Genomic DNA, 23808 nt, shown 5'->3' with positions numbered 1-23808 from the left:
TTGCTGTGTCTTCAAAATCAGAAAACCAGATTCCAGAGTTTGGTTGCTGTATCACTTTTAAGTGATTTTGAGCTGCCATTCTTCATTTTCCAGATGCATATAGAAACTATCTTTGAGGTGTTCATTTCCCCCCCGGTTTCTTATTTTAAATTTATTTTTTCCCCAGTTTTATTGGGAAGTAATTGACGTCCATCAGTGCGCATGTTTAAGACGTACAGCAGGATGGTTTGATTTACATATAAATTGTGAAACGATCACCACAATAGGCTTCTAACATCTATCATCTCCTACAGATACAATTTTATAAAAGAAAAAAATTTCCCCCTGTGATGAGAACTCTTAACTTTCCTGTGTATCATACTGTGTTAACTATAGTCATCATGTTGTACGTTACATGCCCAGTACTTATTTATCTTACAACTGGAAGTTTGTACCTTTTGACTGCCTTCTTCCTCACCCCTCTCCTCCCCACCCAGTTCATTCAGTTTTTAACAAGGATAATGACACATATCGCATCTCCTATATGCCAGGAGCTACTCCAACTGTTTTCACTTGAATTAACTTATTTAATCCTCAAGCAAACACTATGATGTGGGTGTCGTCATCAGGTTAGTGAGGAGACTGAGTGATAGATGAGCACCAGGTTCAAGACCCTGGAGCCAGCATTCAGACTCGGGTTGTCTCGATCCAGAGTCTGGGCTCGCCACTGCCCAGTTCAGTTCAGTTCAGTCGCTCAGTTGTGTCCGACTCTTTGCGACCCCATGAATTGCAGCATGCCAGGCCTCCCTGTCCATCACCAACTCCCGGAGTTCACTCAAACTCATGTCCATCGAGTTGGTGATGCCATCCAGCCATCTCATCCTCTGTTGTCCCCTTCTCCTCCTGTCCCCAATCCCTCCCAGCATCAGGGTCTTTTCCAATGAGTCAACTCTTTGCATGATGTGGCCAAAGTACTGGAGTTTCAGCTTTAGCATCAGTCCTTCCAAAGAACACCCAGGACTGATTTCCTTTAGGATGGACTGGTTGGATCTCCTTGCAGTCCAAGGGACTCTCAAGAGTCTTCTCCAACACCACAGTTCAAAAGCATCAATTCTTTGGCACTCAGCTTTCTTCACAGTCCAATTCTCACATCCATACATGACCACTGGAACAACCATAGCTTTGACTAGACGGACCTTTGTTGGCAAAGTAATGTCTATGCTTTTGAATATGCTATCTATGTTGGTCATAACTTTCCTTCCAAGGAGTAAGCGTCTTTTAATTTCATGGGTACAATCACCATCTGCAGTGATTTGGGATAGCCTCAAATATTTATCAAGCCCCTACTGTGCTGCAATGCTGTGCTTAGTTGCTAGAGAAATAACAGAAAGATAGAAATAATCCATCCTTTCATGGCTGGCATTCTAGTTGGGGTGAGATAAACAAAAAACAAACACACACCTAAAGAAGAGTAAAGGAAGGCAACAGAGGGGACCTGGAGCGTTACTTTATTATTATTTTTTTAATATTTATTTAGTTAGCTGAGCTGGATCTTAGTTGCAGCGCACAGGATCTTTAGTTGTGACATGTGGGATCTAGTTCCGTGACCAGGAATTGAACCCAGACCCCCTGTTTTGGGAGCTACAGAGTCTTAGCCACCAGACCACCAGGGAAGCTGAGAGAGGACCAGCCCTGCAGAGATGGGAGAGAGGGACATGCTAGGCAGAAGAAATGGCATATGCAAAGGCCCTGAGGTAACAATGACCTTATTCAAAGAAAAGAAGGAAGGTAAAGTGACCAGAGCACATTAATGAGGGGAGTAACTCATGCAGTGAGGTCAGTGATAAGTAGGGGCCGTGGGAGGGGGCTTAGGGGATAAGTACTTACTGACCAGCTCCCGCATGCCCAAGATGGTGTAGCACTGGAGACACAGAGGTGAGCAAGGCAGATACGGCTCCTGCCTTCACGAAGGATGGGTGAGCTGACGTGAGTGGAGGACACTTAGCACACAGCAGATGCACAGTGGGTGTAATTTTCTTTCCCTGCTTGTAAGTTGACATGAAAACTGCCTCCCTGGGTGTCTGCCTGACCCCCACCCCCTGCATTAAATCAGGACAGAATGTAGTTGACTTATAATGGCAATTATGTCTAGAGATGGCCTTAGGCAAGGACATCATTTACCAGGGGAAAAAAAGCACACAAGTTGGTGAAGAATAGGCAGAGTGGGTGGAAAGGCTCAGCCTTCCCTCTGTCTCCAGTAGCTGGTGTCTACACTGGCTGGAGAAGGGGAGGAGCAGGGTGCGGAGGGGTGTCTTTGGGGCTTAACTCTCAGCCACTCCCTTTAGGATCCCAAGTTACAGAGATCCAGGAAGGGTGTCCATTGGCTTGGTGCCAAAGATCCCATTATGTGTCTGCTTTCAGATTTTATTCTGCCTCATTTTGTTGGGGCTGGAGAAGCAGAGGAGAGACATCCTGTGGATGATTCATGGGTGGGGTTCTCTTCCATCCTTGTTCAGGGTCACGTTGACTTCTCAGTGGCCCCTTTGGTACAGAGGGGCCAAGATGCTTAAGAAATGCGTGGACAACCACGTGATAAAATGAGGGTCCCTAGCCTCATTACAAGAAAAGTGAAACTGAAAGTCACTCAGTCATGTCCAACTCTTTGTGACCCCATGGACTATAGAGTCCATGGAATTCTCCAGGCCAGGATACAGGAGTGGGTAGCCTTTCCCTTCTCCCAGGGATCTTCCCAACCCAGGGATTGAACCCAGGTCTCCTGCATTACAGGCGGATTCTTTATCAGCTGAGCCACAAGGGAAGCCCAAGAATTGTCCCTAAAAGGCCAAAGTGTCCCTAAGGCGTTTGAAGATGGGGCAGGTCATTCTCCAGTGATCTGGAGTGTGACTGAGTGTGACTTGGAAAAGAATTCATGGAAGGGATAATGCAAGGGGCCAGAGTTCAGTTGTGGCTCTTCTCCGCACTAATCATTAGGCTTGGGCTTCCCAGGTGGCTCAGTGGTGAAGAATTCACCTGCCAATGCAGGAGCCACAGGAGACATGGGTTTGATCCCTGGATTGGGAATATCCCCTGGAGCAGGGCATGGCAACCCACTGTGGTATTCTTGCCTGGGAAATCCCCATGAACAGAGGAGCCTGGCGGGCTACAGGCCATGGGATTGCAAAGAATCGGACGTGACTGAGCATGCACACATCAAGGCTTACTGTGCTCCAGGCACTGTCCCAAGTGCTCTCTCAGTTGGTCTTCACAACAACCAAATGAGGAAGGTACTGGTATTATCCACATTTTACAGAGGAGGAAACTGAAGCTTGGAGAGCTCAAGTAACCCGCTCAAAAGGCGCCGTTATTACTTAAGGGTAACAACTGCAGTAGATCAGCCGCCAAGATTTTGTGGTCCTTATTTCTTGCTTGCAAGTCCTTTGTGGGTCTTTTCCCCTGTGGCCTTCCATGCAATGATTCAGCAACCCAGACTCCTTCCATCTTGTGGCTCTGCCATCTTCTCAGGCCTTAGAGAGTTTCATCTCCAGCTGGTGATTGGGAGAGAGAGAGTTGAGGATTGAGCTTTGTGTGGGAAGTTTTTATGAGGCGGACCTTGAAGTTACGACTATCACTTCTGCTTCCACCCAGACTCTTTTGGCTACAGCTCCCTGCAGAGGAGGCTGGAAAATGTAGTCCAGTTGCGTGTCCAGGAAGAAAAGGCTTTGGAGACCACACGGCTATCTCTGCCACAGGCAACCAAGAGGCAAACAACAGAGCAAGCCAGACCCTGAACCAGCTTGCTCCTCTGCCTCCCTAAGCCACGTGTTACTTCTGGGTTCATGGTCAGTGTCAGCAGGAGATCCCATACCACCAAGTTCCAGGTTTGGGGAATTCAGCCTAACAAGAGCAGTTCTTGCACTGAATTCACCAAATACATTTTGTCTGGCTAGCCCTGGGCACCTACTGACTTAGAAAAGCAGTTAGACTGCTGGTTCTCAGCTGAGCTAATTTTTGTCACTGAGGGGACATCTGGCGCTGTCCAGAGGCAGTTTTGGTGGTCACAACTTGGGGGAAGCTATTGGCATCTAGGAGGCAGAGGCCATGGATTCTGCTCAACATCCTACAGTGCACAGAACAGAGGAGGAGATCAGGGGTGCTGAGGTTGGGACACGCTGAGCAGAGGTCAGTGACTCTGCTGGTCTCCTTGGGGTTTGTGGGTGGGGCTGTGGCCTCCAGGAACTGTGAAGGGCAGGTTGGCATGGACTCGGAGCTGGTCCGCTCCTGTAATGCACCTATTTGGGGTGTTTCTTCTCCTTATGGCATTGTGGCCTCTCATCATTCTTCGAGGTTTTGCTTTAGCCATCTGAGTGTGAAGAGTTCCTCGGCAGAGCATGTTGGCTGAATTTGTGCTCATCTGTGTAATTGCAAACGGCTTTCCTGTTTCTGCCCATCAACATTGGGTCAGACAGAAATATCTCACTCTGCCAACAAGCCCCATGTCACAGGTGGTGTGGCCTGACTCAGTGGGAGGCGGGGCCGGGTGGCCCTTCTGGGACGATGAGTGCAGTACTTTTCACTCTGGTCTCTACTCCACCCCACCTTGTGGTTTATGGGTCCCTGTCACCCTCATGTGGTGATGGGACAGGGTCACACAGGATATGGAATGTTGTTGGTTGTTGTTCAGTCACTAAGTACAACTCATTGCGACCCCATGGACTGCAGTATGCCAGGCTCCTTTATATCCTGGAGTTTGCTCAAAGTCATGTCTGTTGAGTCAGTGATGCTATCTAACTGTCTCATCTTCTGCTGCCCGCTTCTCCTTTTGTCTTCAGTCTTTCCCAACATCAGGGTCTTTTCCAGTGAATTAGCTCTTCGTATCAGGTGGCCAAAGTATTAGAGCTTCAGCTTCAGCATTAATCCTTCCAATGAACATTCAGAGTTGATTTCCTTTAGGATTGACTGATTTGATCTCTGTGCAGTCCAAGGAACTCTCCAGAGGCTTCTCCAGCATCACAATTCAAAAGCATCAATTCTTCAGCACTCAGCCTTCTTTATGGTCCAACTCTTACACCCATACATGACTACTGGAAAAACCATAGCTTTGACTACACAGACCTTTGTCGGTAAGGTGATGTCTCTGCTTTTTAATACACTGTCTAGGTTTTTCATAGCTTTCCTTCCAAGTACCAAGCCTCTTTTAATTTCATGGCTACAGCCACCATCTGCAGGGGTTTTGGAGCCCAAGAAAAGAAACTCTGTCACTGCTTCCGCTTTTCCCCCTTCTATTTGCCATGAAGTGATGGGACCAGAGGTCATGATCTTAGTTTTTTGGATGTTGAGTTTCAAACCAGCTTTTTCACTCTTTTCTTTCACCCTCATCAAGAAGCTGTTTAGTTCCTCTTCACTTTCTGCCATTAGAGTGCTTTTATTTGCATATCTGAGGTTGTTGATACAGCTCCAGGAAATCTTGATTCCAGCTTGTAATTCATCCAACCTAGCATTTCTTATGATGTACTCTGCATATAAGTTGAATAAGCAGGGTAACAATATACAGTGTCTTAACTCCTTTCCCAACTCTGAACCAGTCACTTGTTCCGTATCTGGTTCTAACTGTTGCTTCTTGTCCTACATACAGGTTTCTCAGGAGGCAGGTAAGGTGTCTGGTATTCCCATCTCTTTAAGAATTTTCCACAGTTTGTTATGATCCACACAGTCAAAGGCTTTAGTATGGTCAATGAAGCAGAAGTAGCTATTTCTGGAAATCCCTGCTTTCTCCATGATCCAATGAATGTTGGCAATTTGATCTCTGGTTCCCCTGCCTTTTCTAAACCCAGCTTGTACATCTGGAAGTTCTCTATTCATATACTGTTTTAGCCCAGCTTGAAGGATTTTGAGCAAACCTTGCTAGCATGTGAAATGAGCACAGTTGTATGGTAGTCTGGACTTTCTTTGGGATTGGAATGAAAACTGATCTTTTCCAGTACTTTGGCATTGCTGAGTTTTCTAAATTTGCTGACATATTAACTAGAGCACTTTAACAGCATCATCTTTTAGGATTTGAAATAGTTCAGCTGGAATTCTGTCACCTCCAATAGCTTTGTTCGTCATAATGCTTCCTAAGGCCCACTTGACTTCACACTCCAGGATGTCTGGCTCTAGGTGAGTGACCACACCATTGTGATTATCTGGGGACTGGAAGAAACACAAGCTGGAATCAAGATTGCCGGGAGAAATAGCAATAACCTCAGATATGCAGATGACATCACCCTCATGGCAGAAAGTGAAGAGGAACTAAAAAGCCTCTTGATGAAGGTGAAAGTGGAGAGTGAAAAAGTTGGCTTAAAGCTCAACATTCAGAAAACGAAGATCATGGCATCCGGTCCCATCACTTCATGGGAAATAGATGGGGAAACAGTGGAAACAGTATCAGACTTTATTTTTGGGGGCTCCAAAATCACTGCAGATGGTGACTGCAGCCATGAAATTAAAAGACGCTTACTCCTTGGAAGGAAAGTTATGACCAACATAGATAGCATATTCAAAAGCAGAGACATTACTTTGCCAACAAAGGTTCATCTAGTCAAGGCTATGGTTTTTCCAGTGGTCATGTATGGATGTGAGAGTTGGACTGTGAAGAAGGCTGAGTGCCGAAGAATTGATGCTTTTGAACTGTGGTGTTGGAGAAGACTCTTGAGAGTCCCTTGGACTGTAAGGAGATTCAACCAGTCCATTCTGAAGGAGATCAGCCCTGGGATTTCTTTGGAAGGAATGATGCTAAAGCTGAAACTCCAGTACTTTGGCCACCTCATGCAAAGAGTTGACTCATTGGAAAAGACCCTGATGCTGGGAGAGACTGGGGGCAGGAGGAGAAGGGGACCACAGAGGATGAGATGGCTGGATGGCATCACTGACTCGATGGACATGAGTCTGAGTGAACTCCGGGAGTTGGTGATGGACAGGGAGGCCTGGCGTGCTGCAATTCATGGGGTCGCAAAGAGTCGGACACGACTGAGCGACTGAACTGAACTGAACTGAAGACCTTTATTGCATAGTTCTTCTGTGTATTCCTGCCACCTCTTCTTAATCTCTTCTGCTTCTGCTAGGTCCTTATCATTTCTGTCCTTTATCATGCCCATCCTTACATGAAATACTCCCTTGAAAGCTCCAATTTTCTTGAAAAGATCTCTAGTCTTTCCCATTCTATTGTTTTCCTGTATTTCTTTGCATCATTCATTTAAGAAGGCCTTCTTATCCCTTCTTTCTTGTCTCTGAAACTCTAAATTCATTTGGGTATATCTTTCCCTTTCTCCCTTGCCAATACAGGGTTTTTTTATGTTGTTATTATATGTATGTATAAATGTATATACATATATGTATGTATAATACATATGTGTATATAATACAAACATACAGGAGACAGTAGAATAAAAATCTCTCAGTCCCCCCACTTAAAGGTCACAACTCTTAACAATTTACTGTAGCCTTCTTTCCAGGAATGTGTGCACCTATGTGTGTGTGTGTGTGTGTGTGTGTGTGTGTGATATGTGTGCACATATGTGTGTATACATCTCCATCCTCTGTTGTTAACATCCAGAATATATAAACATATTTTTCTGCAACTTGCTCTTTGCACATAATATATCTTGGACATTTTCCATATTAATGTATATATTCATTCAGCAAATATTCATGGAGTCGCTCTTGTGAGCCAGGTGCTGTACTTGCAGCAATGAACAAACTGGACAAAAATCCAAGTTTCACCAGGTGAATGCTCCAATGTTGTAAACCAAACAGGCAGTAAACAAAATGGCTGAATTATGCCAAGTAGGAATGATGTTAAGCGCTAGGGAGAAAACTTGATATACTTAAAATGGATGGGTTTTATTCTATGTAGGTAATTTTTTTGAATGAAACAAGTGGCTGTGATTTTAATTTGCAGTTCCCCAGTGACTCGTGGTGTGGATCAGCTTTTCATGTGGAAGGAGGAAGACACTGAAGGCAGGGGTGTGCTCTGTGGTCAGTGGTCCAAAGTCGACCTGAATTTTGTTTGGTGGTGTGAGTGGACAGATCCCCAGGGGGTTCGACCCCTCAGTTCAGGCGCAGGACAGTGTTTCTGGCAGAGTGTGGTCTGGTTACTGTGGTCTTTGGGACAAGCTGGCAGGACCCACTGCGGGCGCGTCACCGCCTCCCCAGGGAGTCTTGTCCTGCTCCCATCTGTCCCTAGTGAGTTACCACACTGCCTTCCTGCTGCAGGATCCAGAGGCCCTGTGACCAGCCACTAACCACATGGTCATACAGACCTGGAAGTTGATATTTCTGTGCTATAAAGAAGCAAGTAAAGGCTATGAAATATAAAAGTAGGACAGTTGAGCTGTTTACGTGTTTGGGGTTTTTTTTTTTTTTCAATTCTTTCATTAATTTTTGAATTTATTTGGCTGTACCAGGTCTTAGTTAGTTCCCTGACCAGGGATCAAACCTAGGGTCCCTGCATCGGGAGCACGGAGTCTTAGCCCCTGGACCACCAGGAAAGTCCCTGGGTTTTTTTTTTTTTTAATCTCAACATTTTATTAAGAAACTTTAAAATTTTTGAAAGAATGTTTCAGTCAACATCCATATTCCCACCACCTAGATTTCTGTTTGCTTTATCATCACATATCTCCATCTCTCTCTCTTAATTCATTTTCTTTCATGCGTTTCAAGGTCACTTGTAGATGTTAGTCCCATTTCTTGTTTTTTAAAATTGACTTTTTGTTGCAGTGTAATATACATATAGAAAAAGTGCATCAGTCTTAAGCATACATTTCATGAATTTTTATAAAATCAACACACCCCATGTGACTGGCACTCAGATCAAGAAAGAGAATGTTCCCAGAAATTTTCCTGGGCCCCTTTCAGTTACTGCTTTCTCCCCTAGGGGAACCACTGTGATGACTTCTCTTATCATACATTCATTTTGCTGCTTTTTGACCTTTATGGAAATGGAATCACCACTTCTTTCACTTGACATTATCCTTATGAAATTTATTCATATAATTATGTGTACTTATAGTTTTTCATCACATTTTTAATATAGTATTTCTGTGTATGCTGCTGCTACTGCTGCTAAGTCGCTTCAGTCGTGTCCGACTCTGTGCGACCCCATAGACGGAAGCCCACCAGGCTCCCCCGTCCCTGGGATTCTCCAGGCAAGAACACTGGAGTGGGTTGCCATTTCCTTCTCCAATGCATGAAAGTGAAAAGTGAAAGGGAAGTCGCTCAGTCGTGTCTGACTCTTAGCAACCCGATGGACTGCAGCCCACTAGGCTCCTCCGTCCATGGGATTTTCCAGGCAAGAGTACTGGAGTAGGGTGCCATTGCCTTCTCCAATTTGTGTATAACTATACAACAATTTATGTATCTATTCTAAAAGTAGAGTGATATTTAAACGTACTAGAATGTGCCCTTAAGACTTCCCTGGTGGTTCAGTGGTTAAGACTGTGCTTCCAATGTAGGGGGAGTGTGTTCGATCCCTGGTCAGAAAACTTAAGATCCCACGTGCCAGGGTGTGGCAAAAAAAAAGGAATGTGCCCATTCAAATTAGTGTCATGGCTTTCAAAGCATAATTTGGGATGTTGTAAGTGCCAAGAGAAGTTGAGTAGAGACCCAGGAGGTCATCAGGACCTGAGTTCATCCCCAGCTCTACCACTGTCATGCTGGCTGGATCCAACCTGGGCCTCTACCTGTCACTAGGATTTGATACCTTGTCTTGCTCTAGGATTCAAGACACAAGCTGCGTTGACCCACATTGCAGGTTAAGGAAGAGTGCCTGGTGGGAAATAAGAAAAATTATATAGGACAAGGGACTGATTCAGTAGATCCATGATGGGGCCTGGGAACTTGCATTTTTAACAGGCTCCAGGTGATGATGAAGCTGCTGGTCTGGGGACCATACTTTGAGCATCACTGTCTCATATAGATCAGGGATGGGCAAATCACAGCCCCTGGGTCAAATCTGGCCTACTTTCTGTTTTTATTAATAAAGTTTTATTGGAACACAGTGAAAACAAAAATCTGTCTTTCCCTACTCACAACATTCCTGACACCAAACATGGGATTTTTTTTTCCCAGTTCAGCTCCCAATCCAATGGATATTTTGATCTGCTTCTACTGCAGAGTGTCTAACCTGACCACACATGAGAATCCTCTGGGGAGCAGTTCTAGAACACTGGCATCCAGTCTCCCACCCCTGAACCAGTCAACAAAATTTCTTGGGGTGAGGCCCAGGCACTGGTCTCTTTAAAAGTCTTCCAAGTGATTATCATGTTCATGGTATTTCTCCTTTATTTCCTCAATTATTTTAGAAGACAAGGGGCATCTTCTAAAGCTTTAACAGGTGTCTCGTAACTAGCTCAGAAGACAGTTTGCTGTGAACATTTTCTCCCAAAGCAGGGCCAGCATCTCTGAGACAGATGTACAAAGATGATCCTCATTCAGATGTGTAAGTTTTGGTTGTTCATGTTAAAAACAAGCACATTACATTATAGTCACACTTTTAAATGCTTCCTCCTAGACGGTGTGATTCACACACAGATCGGAATGTGATTCTCCAACCCATATGTTGTCCCTGTAAATGCAGGCTCCACGTGGCTCAGTTTCCACATAGGCATGAAGAAGTGGTCCGGCCGTGGTCTGAAGGAATTGTCAAACAAATCTCAACCTTGACTTCTTTCTCTTGGGAAAGGAGGACGATCTGATTCATAAGCCACGGCGACATTCTCAGCAGCACCTTCCCCCTTCACCCCAATTTCCTCTTTCCCTGAATGTACTCTGAAATTTCTTCTCTGCTGAGCTCCCAAACCCTCCTGAGCTCAATGAGGTGGCTTCTCTCCCTCCATCTCCCCTCCCACCTCTCTTTCCCTGCAGATCTTTGTAGCTTCTTGGGTCTCAGTGACTTTCCTTTGATGTCGATGGATTCAGTCTTAAAGAAAGGAAACCCCAAACACATGCTTTTCCCTTAAGGCAGAGTTTCTTAACCCCTGCACTTGATGTTTTGGGCCAGCTTCTGGCCACAGTTCTTTGCTGGGGGGTTGTCCTTTGCATTGTATGATGGTTAGGAGCACCCCTGCCTTCTGCCCTCTAGATGCCAGTGGCTACCCCTCACCCCTACTTGTGACAACCAGTTGTCTCTTGACAGTGCCAAATTTGGGGGACAGAATTGGCCTCAGCTGAGAACCGCTGCATTAAAGGAATCCAACACTTTAAGCCAGCGTCGCCTGCACACCTGGGCAAGAGGAGCCTCTCTCCTAGGCCTTGTACTTTAAATGGGGTGACAGGTCTGAAGGCAAGGAGTCTAGGGAGTCCAGGAGGTGTCCCCACCTGCTGTCCACATCTCCCTTTCTAGATCACTTCAGAGGACTGGTATCCCAGAATTTTCCACCCACATGACCCAAGCCTGCTTAAGGCTTTCTCCAGGTCCATCTTCTGGGAGGCAGGCCATGATGCCAGTGTGTGACCTCTAGACCCGAGCAGATAATAATAGTCCTCTCCTTATAACTAGAGTTGTGTGGACAAAGTAATTTAGTGTATCGATAGTCTGTAGAACAGGGTTAGCCCATGATAAGCTCTATATAAGCGTTAACTGCTATTATTATACTTTTCAATAGTCCCTAAACATGAGACAACTTCCTTGGCTGCTGTGCTGCTGAAGAAGCAGCCATCCATTCAGATGTTGGAGATGAACCTGGCCCTGCTGGGCCTCAGAGAGGTGGTGTGAAGGTCTCCAACCAGGCACCATCATGAGGAGATTTAGGGCCATTCTGACTCTCAGCTCCTCTGGCCTTGACATGCTGGCTGGAGGGCCTGTCGTGAATGTTTTCACTCCTCATCTTGTGTTTGTCTTGTGTCAGGGTCCGTGGAAGGGAGGAATGGGTGAGACGTCTCTTCTTTCTGAGATGGGAGGAGACGAAATGAGCTTTGAGTTTCACTTCCCTCTGTGCCCATGCTGCCTGCGTGACCTTGGACACTCAACCTCCTAAGCCCTGTGAGCCTCTAATTCCCCATCTGTAAGACGGGGGTATAAATAGCATCTTCCCTAACAGGATGGTGGTGTTAAGTCAGAAATGTCGATAAGGTATTGATATTTATTCAGTGCCTAGTAAAAAGAAGTCAGGATTCAGCATTGCTGATTTTAAATTATGTAATACTGTTATCTAAATTGTCACGATGACTGTTAGAAGGGAAAACATGGAGAAAAAGTTCTGTCCGAGCAGCTGCTGTGAATCACAGAATGAGCCAGGAAAGGGTAAAAAACATCATCCTTAAGTTATGGATGAAACGTCTTCGAACCAAAGACATCTCAAAGCTGAAAGGGACCTTAAATCCCCACTTATTGTGTAAATGGAGAAACCAAGGCTCCAGAAAAGAATGATCTACCTGGTTTTAAAGAAAAACCTGAAACAGCTTCTAGGTCTCAGGGAGAAGAAAAAAGAGGTATTTGCAGGCTGTTGGTTCCAGGCTCACTTCCAATCCCAAACTCTGTGGTTGCTCAGGCCCCTTATACCAAATGGTGGGTACGCTCAGCCTCCACGTCCACAAACGCAGGAGACCAACTAAAGTTTGAGGAGGTTTTGCAGAAGTTGAATGCGTACCACATTTGTGGGGTGTCAGTGCTGACCCGTGGGGAGGGGGAAGGAGAGGAAGCAGGGACATGTAGACTGCTTTGGGTTCCCCCAAGAGCTAAGTCATATCAGCCTGATGAAGCGTGAGGATCCCTCCCCAGTGAAGAGTTTGGGAGGACTGTGGAACAGCGAGGATGGGTTTTGGTCACTTAGTGCAGTTTTTTCGAAAACAGGGGAGCAGCTCCACTCAGCACCCAAGAGGTAGCTTTCAGGTAACAGTGACAAGGTGGGGTTCCATGAGTGGGACCCTCCCTGCTTATGGGGGCATCACCTTGTGAACCAAGCATGCAAAGTGGGGAGCAGCCAAGTCTGCTCCTGCTGGTAAAAGATCAAGATTTTTTTTTTCCCATTTGCAGTGTTTATCACACCCACACTCTTAAGTCATCTAGCTTCCCTTCCAGAACCGTCTGCCTTGGCAAACTAAATTAGCAGCCAAGAGTTTAGCTCTTTCAGGAAAGAACAAAATCGTTTTTACAGCAAATATCAACATGTGCAAGCCTCATCTTGCCCCTGACTCACTCGGGGCACCTAGATGTTGACTGGAGCAGGAATCTCTCTGCACCTCTGGGCCTCGGTCTCCCCAACTGTAAAATGGACCGATGGCAGCAGCTGCCTTAGAGCAGTGGTTCTCAGTGGAGGGGGAGGGGGTGGATTATGTTTGGCCGGGTCTGGAGTTGCTTTGGGTTGTCACAGCTGGGAGAGGACTGTTAGTGGCATCCAGTGGGCAGAGGCTGGGGCGCTACAGGGCATCCTGCAGTGCTCAGAACAGCGCCCCCATTACAGAGAGTGATCTGGCCCCAAATGTCAGCAGTGCAAAGGGTGGGCAATGCCACTCTGGAGGGTTGGTGTGAAGATTAAGTGAGTCAATCCATGTGATGTGCTTAGTCCTGGGCCATGTACACAGTAGGTGCTTAGTAGAGAAGTGGTACTCTCCACACTCCTTCAAAGCCTTGAGCCTCTCATCCTGCTTTGGTTTTGCCAGTTAGGACTTCCTCAGCTGCATGGCCGTGGTGACTGGCACCACAGAGGCACATATGTTGATGATTCTGTAGAGAGAAATTCCAGAAAGTGTAATGTGCAGGTTGTGTCCGCTCTGCATCTGAGGATGGAGAGAGATGGACTTCGGTGACTCACTGGTCCACACAGAGGGTGATGCTCGGAGACTGTGGCTGTCAGGGTGTTTGAGGTCTGTCGAGGTTGGAGGGAGAGCAGTGTGACAGCTCAGAGCGTGTTCCTGGCATAGCTGGCGCTCTCCCGTAATCAGGCAGGGAGGAGAAGTAAAGGGGTTTGAGTAAATTTTCTACTTCCCAAATGCTTTCCACTTATACTTTTAAAAAGACTTTAAAGTTTTAACTGTTTGAAAGAAAACTGTTTGTACTTCATTTGACCCATTAACCTGGACACTGAGCCTTCCTACAGATTCAGAATCTTAAATTATAAAAACAAATGATCACATGATGCTTAACATCATTAAAACAAATAACCCACTCAGAAAGTGGGCAGAAGACCTGAACAGATATTTCTCCAAAGAAGACATACAGATGACCAACAGGCACATGAAAAAAATGTTAACATCACTAATTCATTAGAGAAATGCAAATCAGAACTACAATGAGATATCACCCCACACAAGCGAGAGTAGCTAACAGAAAAAAAAGCCACAAATTATAAATGCTGGAGAGCGTGTGGAGAGAAGGGAACCCTCCTACACTGTTGGTGGGGGTGTAAATTGGTACAGCCACTATGGAGAACAGTATGAAGGTTTCTTAAAAAACTAAAGACAGAGCTACCATACTCCTGGGCATATGTTGGAGAAAAACATAATCTGAAAGGATACATGCATCCCAGTGTTCACTGCAGCTCTTTTTACAATAGCCAAGACATGGAAGCAGCCTAAATGTCCATCAACAGAGGAGTGGGTAAAGAAGATGTAGCACATATATACAGTGGAATATTTGTTGTTGTTCAGTCTCTCAGTCGTGTCCAACTCTTTGCGACACCATGGACTGCAGCATGCCAGGCCTCCCTGTCCATCACCAGCTCCCGAAGCTTGCTCAAACTCATGTCCATTGAGTCGGTGATGCCATCCAACCATCTCGTCCTCTGTCATCCCCTTCTCCTCTTGCCTTCCATCTTTCCCAGCATCATGGTCTTTTCTAACGAGTCAGCTCTTCACATCAGGTGGCCAACGTGTTGGAGCTTCAGATTCAGCATCAGTCCTTCCAATGAATATTTGGGATTGATTTTCTTTAGGATTGACTTGTTTGATCTCCTTGTAGTCCAAGGGACTCTCAAGACTCTTCTCCAACACCACAGTTCAAAAGCATCAATTCTTCGGCGCTCAGCCTTCTTTATGGTCCATACACGACTACTGGAAAAACCATAGCTTGGACTATATGGACCTTTATCAGCAAAGTAATATCTCTGCCTTTTAATGTGCTGTCTAGGATTGTCATACTTTTCTTCCAAGGAACAAGTGTCTTTTAATTTCATGGCTGCAATCACCATCTGCAGTGATTTTGGAGCCCAAAAAAATAAAGTCTATCACTGTTTCCATTGTTTCCCCATCTATTTGCCATGAAGTGATGGGACCAGATGCCATGATTTTAGTTTTCTGAATGCTGAGTTTTAAGCCAGCTTTTTCACTCTCCTCTTTCACCTTCATCACGAGGCTCTTTAGTTCCTCTTGCTTTCTGCCATAGGGTGGTGTCATCTGCATATCTGAGGTTATTGATATTTCTCCTGGCAATCTTGATTCCAGCGTGTGCTTCATCCAGCCCAGCATTTTGCAACATGTGCTATGCATATAAGTTAAATAAACAGGATGACAATATACAGCCTTGACATACTTCTTTCCCAGTTTTGAACTAGTCTGCTGTTCCATGTTCAGTTCTAACTGTTGCTTCTTAACCTGCATGCAGGTTTCTCAGGAGACAGATAAAGTGGTCTAGTACTCCCATCTCTTGGAGAATTTTCCACAGTTTGTTGTGATTCACACCATTAAGGGCTTTAGCACAGTCAATGAAGCAGATGTTTTTCTGGAATCTCTTGCTTTTTCTGTGATCCAACAGATGTTGGCAGTTTGATCTCTGGTCCTTTGCCTTTGCTAAATCCAGCTTGTACCTCTCGAATTTCTCCTTTCACATACGTAGAAGCCTGGCTTGGAGGATTTTGAGCATGACCTGGCTAGCATGTGAAATGAGTGCAGTTGTGCGGTAGTTTGAACATTCTTTGGCATTGCCTTTCTCTGGGATTGGATTGAAAACTGACCTTTTCCAGTCCTGTGGCTACTGCTGAGTTTTCCAAATTTGCTGATATATTAACTACAGCACTTTAACAGAATCATCTTTTAGGATTCTGGAATAGCTCAGCTGGAATTCTATCACCTCCATTAGCTTTGTTCATAGTGATGCTTCCTAAGGCCTAATGGGACTTCACACTCCAGGATGTCTGGCTCTAGGTGAGTGATCACACTATCGTGGTTATCTGGGTCATTAAGATCTTTTTTGTATAGTTCTTCTGGGTATTCTTGCCACCTCTTCTTAATATCTTTTGTTTCTGTTAGATCCATACCATTTTTGTCCTTTATTGTGCGCATCTTTGTGTGAAGTGTTCCCTTGGTATCTCTAATTTTCTTGAAGAGATCTCTAGTCTTTCCCATTCTGTTGTTTTCCTCTACTTCTTTCCATTGTTCTCTTAGGAAGGCTTTCAATGGAATATTACTTAGCCATTGAAAGGAATGAAATAATGCCATTTGCAGCAACATGGACGGACCAAGGGGCTCAGAGCAGCCCCCATAACAGTGAACCATCAGAGTCATACCGAGTGAATGAAGTCAAACAGAGAAGGAGAAATACCACAGGACATCTCTTGTCTGTGGGATCTAAAAAGTGATACAAATGAACTTATTTACAAAACCGAAATAGACTCACAAACTTAGAAAATGAACTTACAGTTTCTAGGTGGAAGGGATCTTTGGAAGGGATGGTGACAGGCACACACAGCTGTATTTAAAATGGATAACCAAAAAGGACATATTATATTAATATAGCACATGGAACTCTGCTCAGTGTTATGTGACAGCCTGGATGGGAGGCGGGTTTGGGGGAGAATGGATACATGTATATATATGACAGAGTCTATTTGCTATTCACCTGAAACTTACAGCATTGTTAATCGGCTATACCCGAATACAAAATAAAAAGTTCAAATAAATAAATAAATGATCACACGGTGACCATCCCCGAGCTCTGTGAAGGAGGAAAGGATTGTTTGCCCCTTCACCAAATGGCCCTGTACTACTCTAAGTTCTGGTATCTGTCTGGTAGTCACGGTCCACTAAATTGATTAAAATTACTCCAGATGGGGAAAGCAGATGACCAAGTATATTTGAATTATGTCTAAATTCATGAAGAATAAATAAGATCTAAGAGAAAATGTGAGGCCCCCTCTGCATAGGTTTTGTGCTTGGACTTTGTGACATCTATGCATTTTTAAAAATTGAATATGGTTAATTTGCAATGTTGTGTTAAGTCAAGTGTACAGCAAAATGATTCAGTTATACACATACACACACATTCTTTTCGATTATTTTCCATTATAGTGGAAACTATAGATATTGAGTATAGTTCCCTGTGCTATACAATAGGTCCTTGTTGACATCTGCGCCTTTCTGTCACTCTCTGGATTATTCAGGTTGTTCAGAAAATCCCTCCAGACGATGAGGATAAATTAGAGCATATACATTGTGAAGATATATACTAATGATGGTAGTAAAATGAGTCCCCATGACAGTCAGTGGGGATATTTGGGGTGCCTCACAATAAAATTTCTAGATATTATTGTTTTTGAAAAGGAGAAATATAGGGATCTAGTTATGAGGAATTTACTTCATATACAGGGTTTTTTTTTTTTTTTTGCTGCAAATACTGCATGTTGCCACCAGCTCGCTCAGTGACTTGGCTTCCTTGTGTACAGGGTGGAGTGGGCCAGGGATATCTAGCCTCCTGTCTCTGAGCCGCTCTCTGGATTCAGTCAATATCCAGTGTAATTCCCTATGCTCTCCACCAACACAATCCCTGGAATTGACCGAGATGGCCAACTTGATGTTCTCCCAGACAACGTTTATGATAGAAGTCATTAGTTTTATTCAGGGTATTACAATTTGCATTTTAAATGTTTGGCTTTTAAAAGACTGCTAAGATTGCCATAACTTTTCCAAGTGATTTGCAAGTCCCGAAGCCTGCCAATTAGCTCAGATGGCCGTAGCAACGACTGCTTCCCGTCAGAACGGCTGAATCACTGAAGAGCGACCACCCTTCAAGAGCTGAATGATTCACCAAGCCAAGTTACTTTGCACATTGGGATAAGAAGCGTAGGCTATCAGATTTCCGTTCATACTTCTGCCCCTTCTGCTGATTTCGATGTAGATTCTCTAATAGAGGCTTATTTTTTCCTTTGTTTTTTTTCCCCCAAAATTATATATTCTTGTTAGAAGCTCAAACTGTACATACTTATATAATAAGTACAGAAAGTAGAAAGTTCTGTTTCCCTTCCCTAGAGAGAGCTGCTCTGAACAATTTTGTGAATAGTCTTCCAGATATTGTTTTCTAGTCTATATATTGGGTTGACCAAAACATTCATTTGGGTTTTTCCATACGATCTTATGGAAAAATCTGAACGAATGTTTTGGCCAACCCAATATCATTTTTTTTTCTTTTTTTTTTTAAGCAAAAAGAGATTGTGTTTACATATACTGTTTTTGCAACTAGATTTTGTCTCCTAGCAATATGTCTTGGAGACGTTTCCATCTTGTATATATAGGTCTGTCTCATTTTTAACCATGGTGCTGGTTTCCATGGTATTGTCACATCAGAAATTATTAGTCCTCTCCAGTGTTTGTCTGGGTGCTCCCAAAGCTGATCCTAAGACAAGACTTGGGTGCAAGCAGGCTACTAGGAAGGTGATCCCAGGAAATACTGATAAGAGATTGGGCAAGTGAGACCAGAAAGGGAGGCAGGCGAGTGAAGGATGATCCATGAGTGGGTAACTGGAGCTTGGGAGGCGGGACCACTGGCAGGTTCATTGATCCTCCAGGACTCACAGAACTTGGAAAAGCTGTTATACTCATGGTTATAGTTCACTGCAGTGAAAAGATACAGACTCAAACCAGCAAAAGGCAGAGTCCAGGAGAGACCAGGCATGAGTTACAAATGTCACATGGACAGCATTTCATTCTCCCAATAATGACGTGTGGCAACATGCTCGGAGGATCACCAACCAGGGAAGCTCACTGAAGGCTTCGTGTCTAGAATTTGGTTTAGGGGTCAGTTGTGCAAGCATGGCTGACAGTCTGGGTGGCTGACCTAGTCCCCAGCCTTTTCTGAGGTCAAGTTGCTCTTGTGTGGCCCAAGGCCCCTGCAAAAGTCACGTGGTCAGCATACACTGGCATGTCCCAGGCAGAGCGCAGCAGGTGCTCACCGTGGGATGTCAGCAACAAAGGCTAGGGGTAGCCTCCACGGTGGGCAGGATATCAACAGCCTCCCTCACACTTGCTCGTGAAGTGTTTTTGTTGTTTCCATTTTTCATGCTCACAAATGATGTTCTAGAGGAGGGGTTGGCAAACATCTTTGTAAAGGACCAGATAGTAAATATTTTCAGCTTTGAAGGCCACACGGTCCCTCTTGCAGCTACTCAACTCTGCTGCTGTAGCACAAAAGCAGCTGCAGGCATTGTGTGAACAAACAGATTTGACTGGGTTCCAGTAAAACTTTATTTACAAAAAACAGGTACAGACCAGGTTTGGCTTGAGGGCTCCAGTTTGTCAGCCCCTGCTACGGTGGATAATTCTTTTATGTGTATCTTTGTTCCTTCGTGCAGGTAATTCTATGGGACAGATCTCTGGAGGTAGAATTGGTGGGTCTTAAGCAATGACATTCTTATTTTGAGCAGATACTCTGCCCAAAAGATGAAACTGCTTCCTCTTTCACCAACAGTACCTGAGAATATTTGAGATTTCTTTTCTTAAAACCACTTCCCAAAGAAGCAAAACCACTAGGCTGTTTCTCCATTTTCATTCTTGAGTTTTGGAGAGGCAGAGGAAGATAGAACATTTTATCCCCAGGGAAAAAGCCCAAATGGGGCCTGAAATGGTCTCCTGATATCTTGCTTTAGATGTGAGGCCTACAGGAAAAGGGACTCTGGTAACTTGTTTTCATTTGGTGAAAGTTTAACCTTCCATTCCCTACGAGTGTGGTTCAAGAGTCCTGCATGTTGCCTATTCAAAGAAGTTGTGCTTGTTTGTTTTTTCAGATGCATCAGAGAGCTTCTCAGCAGTTTCCTTTATTAAGCAAAGACTAGTCCTAATTTTTCTCTTCTGTAAGGGGTTTCCCTATAAATCAGGTCTACCTACGCATAGTGGCCACTTTACCAGATGTATGAAAAATGAACGCGGTCCAGTTTTTGTTCGTGGAGCTGATAGGTATGGGACACTGTTGATGGAGTGAACTTAGCCCAGTTCACTCTGGTCTTTTGGGGCTTAAAACAATGGATAGGGTTTTTGTTTTTCCACTTTTCTTCTTTTCCCCTTATTTTTATCATTTGGAATTCTTGATGTGAATCCCACAGAGGAGAACAGAGATTTGTTAGCATTCAGTCTCTGTTTTGGGTTGCAAATTTTAGCTGGTTTGTTTGATAATGGGCACCCCTTCTGGGATCTGCTCGCCTGTGCTCTGCTCACGCTGGGTGAATCTTTGATAGTCCCCGTTCTGTAGTCCTTCATTTATAACACAGACAAACACAGCCTGCTTTCCCGTCAGCGAGATGGCATGCCCTGACTCCCCACATGCAGATAAGGAATTAGGCAGAACTCGGCTGGAAAGATAAATCAAGCTATCTCATTAGGCTTGAAAGACACGAATTAAGCTTGCATGGGAATTAACAGCCTTCTGAAGGGACATACCGTGCAACAAAGGGAGAAGAAATTGCCAGAGCCCTTTCTCTCAGGAACCTTGCCTCTGCAGCCTGTCTCTTTCATAAAGGTCAACAGGTAGAAATTGAGGATTGAAAGAGCAGTGTAGTGTTTGTTGAGTACTTATTAAGTGCCAAGGCTGCACTTACTAAGAAGAGGGTGGCAGAGGATGAGATGGTTAGAAAGCATCACCTACTCAATGAACATGAATTTGAGCAAACTCTGGGAGACAGTGAAGGACAGGGAAGTCAGGTGTGCTAAAGTCCATGGGGTTGCAAAGAGTCGGACACAAGTTAGCAACCCAACAACATTAAGTGCCAGAATCTCAGTGCAGGCTCCTAAGGTAGTTAAGATTCCCGTGTAACCGAGGAGGAAACTGAGTGTCAGAGGGGCTCCTTTGCTTATCTCAGGGGTCCCAGAGCTGTCCAATGACAGAGCCAGGATTCACTCTTTGTGACCCCATGGGCTGTATAGTCCATGGAATTCTCCAGGCCAGAATACTGGAGTGGGTAGCCTTTCCAAACTTCTCCAGGGGATCTTCCCAATCCAGGGATCGAACCCAGGCCTCCCACATTGCAGCGGATTCTTTACCAGCTGAGCCACAAGGGAAGCCCAAGAATACTGGAGTAGGTAGCCTATCCCTTCTCCAAAGGCTCTTCCCGACCCAGGAATCGAACCAGGGTCTCCTGCATTGCAGGCAGACTCTTTACCAACTGAGCTATGAAGGAAGCCCTAGGATTCATCTAGGATGTCTGTTCTCATGACCTACAGCTTAACCAGGTGGTTCTTATCTGGGGTGAATTGACGCCCTGGAGATACTGGGCCCTGTGTGGAGATTTGGGGATTGTGGGTGAAAATGGCAGCTGGTGGTAGAGGCCTGAAGTGCTGCTGGACAGCCTACAGCGCGCAGGCTGCCCCCACAGAGAATTTCCAGCCCCTGCGTCAGCAGTGCGGCCTTCAGAACCTGGTTCGAGCACTCAGCGGGACTCCAGTGGTGGCTGGGCGGGTCCACCGGGACTACCCGGCTGTCATGCCCTGAGGGCAGCGTGGTGAGGCTGCAGGGTCAGAGGTCAAAAGCTGCAGCCAAGGGACTTACGGGAGGATGAGGAGGGAATCGGGGAATTTTCCGGGGTTAAAAGAAACAGTGTTCTGAAAACAAGGACTCGCGCCTGCCGTCGAGGCGTATGGAGACTAACGCCTCTGTCCTGCCTCCCCTGCCCCTCTGGTTAGTGTTCGGCCACAACATGAAGAGCAGCAACGACTTCATCGGGAGGATCGTCATCGGCCAGTACTCCTCCGGCCCCTCGGAATCAAACCACTGGCGGCGGATGCTCAGCGCCCACCGCACGGCCGTGGAGCAGTGGCACAGCCTGCGGTCCCGGGCCGAGTGCGACCGCGTGTCCCCTGCCTCGCTGGAGGTGACCTGAGGGCCACGGGGACGGCAGCTGTCATCTGTGGAAACAAGGAAGAAAACTTAGGACAAAAAAAATGCCATATGTGTATACTGTTCCATCCGCACACACACACCCATACACACCCAACTCCTCTCAGAACCAAGAGGACACTGACTATTGATCACACACTGGCCGCCCTTGAGGAGTGGGGCCTGAGAACTTTCCAGAAGCCCCATCCATCCATTAGCCGCAAGCTGAGCGGGCTCTGCCATGAGACTTATGGGCAGTGCTTAATCTCCTGGATCCTTCTGCCCTAAAATGCTCTTTCAACCCTCAAGCCAGAGAAAAGACCTCCCCGAGGGTGCCAACCTCCACTGAGATGAAGTTTTCCAAGAGTCTGGCCAGTGTCTCAGAGTTGGACATGACTGAGTGACTGACACTTTCACTTCACTTTCACTTTGGCCAGTGTTGGGAGGCCTAACCGCCACCCCCCCAAACCCAAAATGCGCACCCACTGGGTGACTCCCGAACAGCCTGCTGTTCCCAGAGGTTCCTCAAACCTGCTACCTTGGCCCCAACGTGTAAGTACTTTGTCTTCTCTTTAGTGGGTGTTATACATAGATTAGACTATCTGAAGAAACCAAACGGCAACAAAACATAGTCCAGTGTCAGAAGCCTCTCCTGGCTTCCCTGAAGCCGTCCTTGTGTTAGCTTCTCCCTGGGGACTCCCCGTGGGTATGTGTGTGGATGTTCTGGCGTGTGTGCCCTCAGGTGAGCGTGTGTATGTGTGTGTGTGCCTGTGTGTCCCCCTTGGTGCGCGAGGCACTGGCCGGGACCTCAGGCCTGAGCACTCCTCCTGTCTGCCTTGCCTGTCAGTGAAGTTTCACTCACCACCCTCCTGTGTGTCAAGACCCCACCTCAGTAACAGTAGCGTGTGTGAATAGCAAGTTAATAGAATATGATAGAGCAGAAGTAACATTTTTTGACCGAACCATGGTGATTGAGACTCCCAAAAGACCTGCAGAGGACAGTTACATGGAATAAAAAGGCCACCACGCCCACCACGCCCCCACCCAAGAGTCTCCCTCTTGTCACACTCTGAGGGTCTCGCTGTGTTTTGTGTGTGAACCAAAGTCACTTCTCTTGTGCTAAGAAATTAGTGTAGTTAGAATAGATCTCTCTCTCTCTCTGTTGGATGCTTCTGTATCTCTTCCCACAGCGTGTTGTCTGGTATAATGGGGAGCTGTTTATTGAAATTAAAGATTGTTTATTTGTGCCATGCATTTGAGTTATCTTTTTCTTCATGAACACGGGCATGGAGGGTAGGAGGGTATTTCAGTTACTGTCTCTGTGTAAAAACTCAAAGCACTGGTGTTTATTGTGCTCATAGATCTCATGGGTCCAGAATTCAGACCAGGCACAGGGATGGCTTGTCCCTGCCCCATGATACCTAGGATCTCAGTTGGGACACTCGAGGGCCACAGTGGGTGTAACCAGACAGCCAGTCATGCTGGACATTGATGGTTAGACTTGTGTGTGGTCTAGGCAGAAAGGACAGTTAAAACATTAAGGTATATTTACCTGACAACTGACAGGAGAACTTGTGTAAAAGAAGATAAGGATTTATGTCAGGTCCCTCCTGTTCCAAGCAACGGGAACTTAACACCAAATTGTTTAAGCCACAAAGGAAGTCCTGGCTTTAGGCATAGCTGGATCCAGAGGCTCTCCTGGACAGGCTCTCCCCATTCAGGGAGCATCATGGTTACCAGCAGCTTAATAATTTCAACTCGTACTCATCGTTAAGACCCAGGTT

The 23808-nt window shown here is 45.6% G+C and overlaps 1 protein-coding gene across 3 annotated transcripts in view; it reads left to right on the top strand.

Annotated features, from left to right (window-relative positions):
• Positions 1-23276, top strand: part of SYT17 (synaptotagmin 17) — an 88693-nt gene extending 65417 nt beyond the window's left edge. For all 3 annotated transcript variants that reach the window (XM_061401262.1, XM_061401263.1, XM_061401265.1), the window contains exon 8: positions 21832-23276. In XM_061401262.1, coding sequence (XP_061257246.1) covers positions 21832-22028 — 197 coding nt within the window. In that variant the 3' untranslated portion in view covers positions 22029-23276. The remainder of the gene's footprint in view (positions 1-21831) is intronic.
• Positions 23277-23808: the final 532 nt, after the last annotated feature.

This window comes from Bos javanicus, chromosome 25 (assembly GCF_032452875.1).
Source record: "Bos javanicus breed banteng chromosome 25, ARS-OSU_banteng_1.0, whole genome shotgun sequence".
Taxonomy (NCBI): domain Eukaryota; kingdom Metazoa; phylum Chordata; class Mammalia; order Artiodactyla; family Bovidae; genus Bos; species Bos javanicus.
This window is presented reverse-complemented; position numbering and strand designations above follow the sequence as displayed.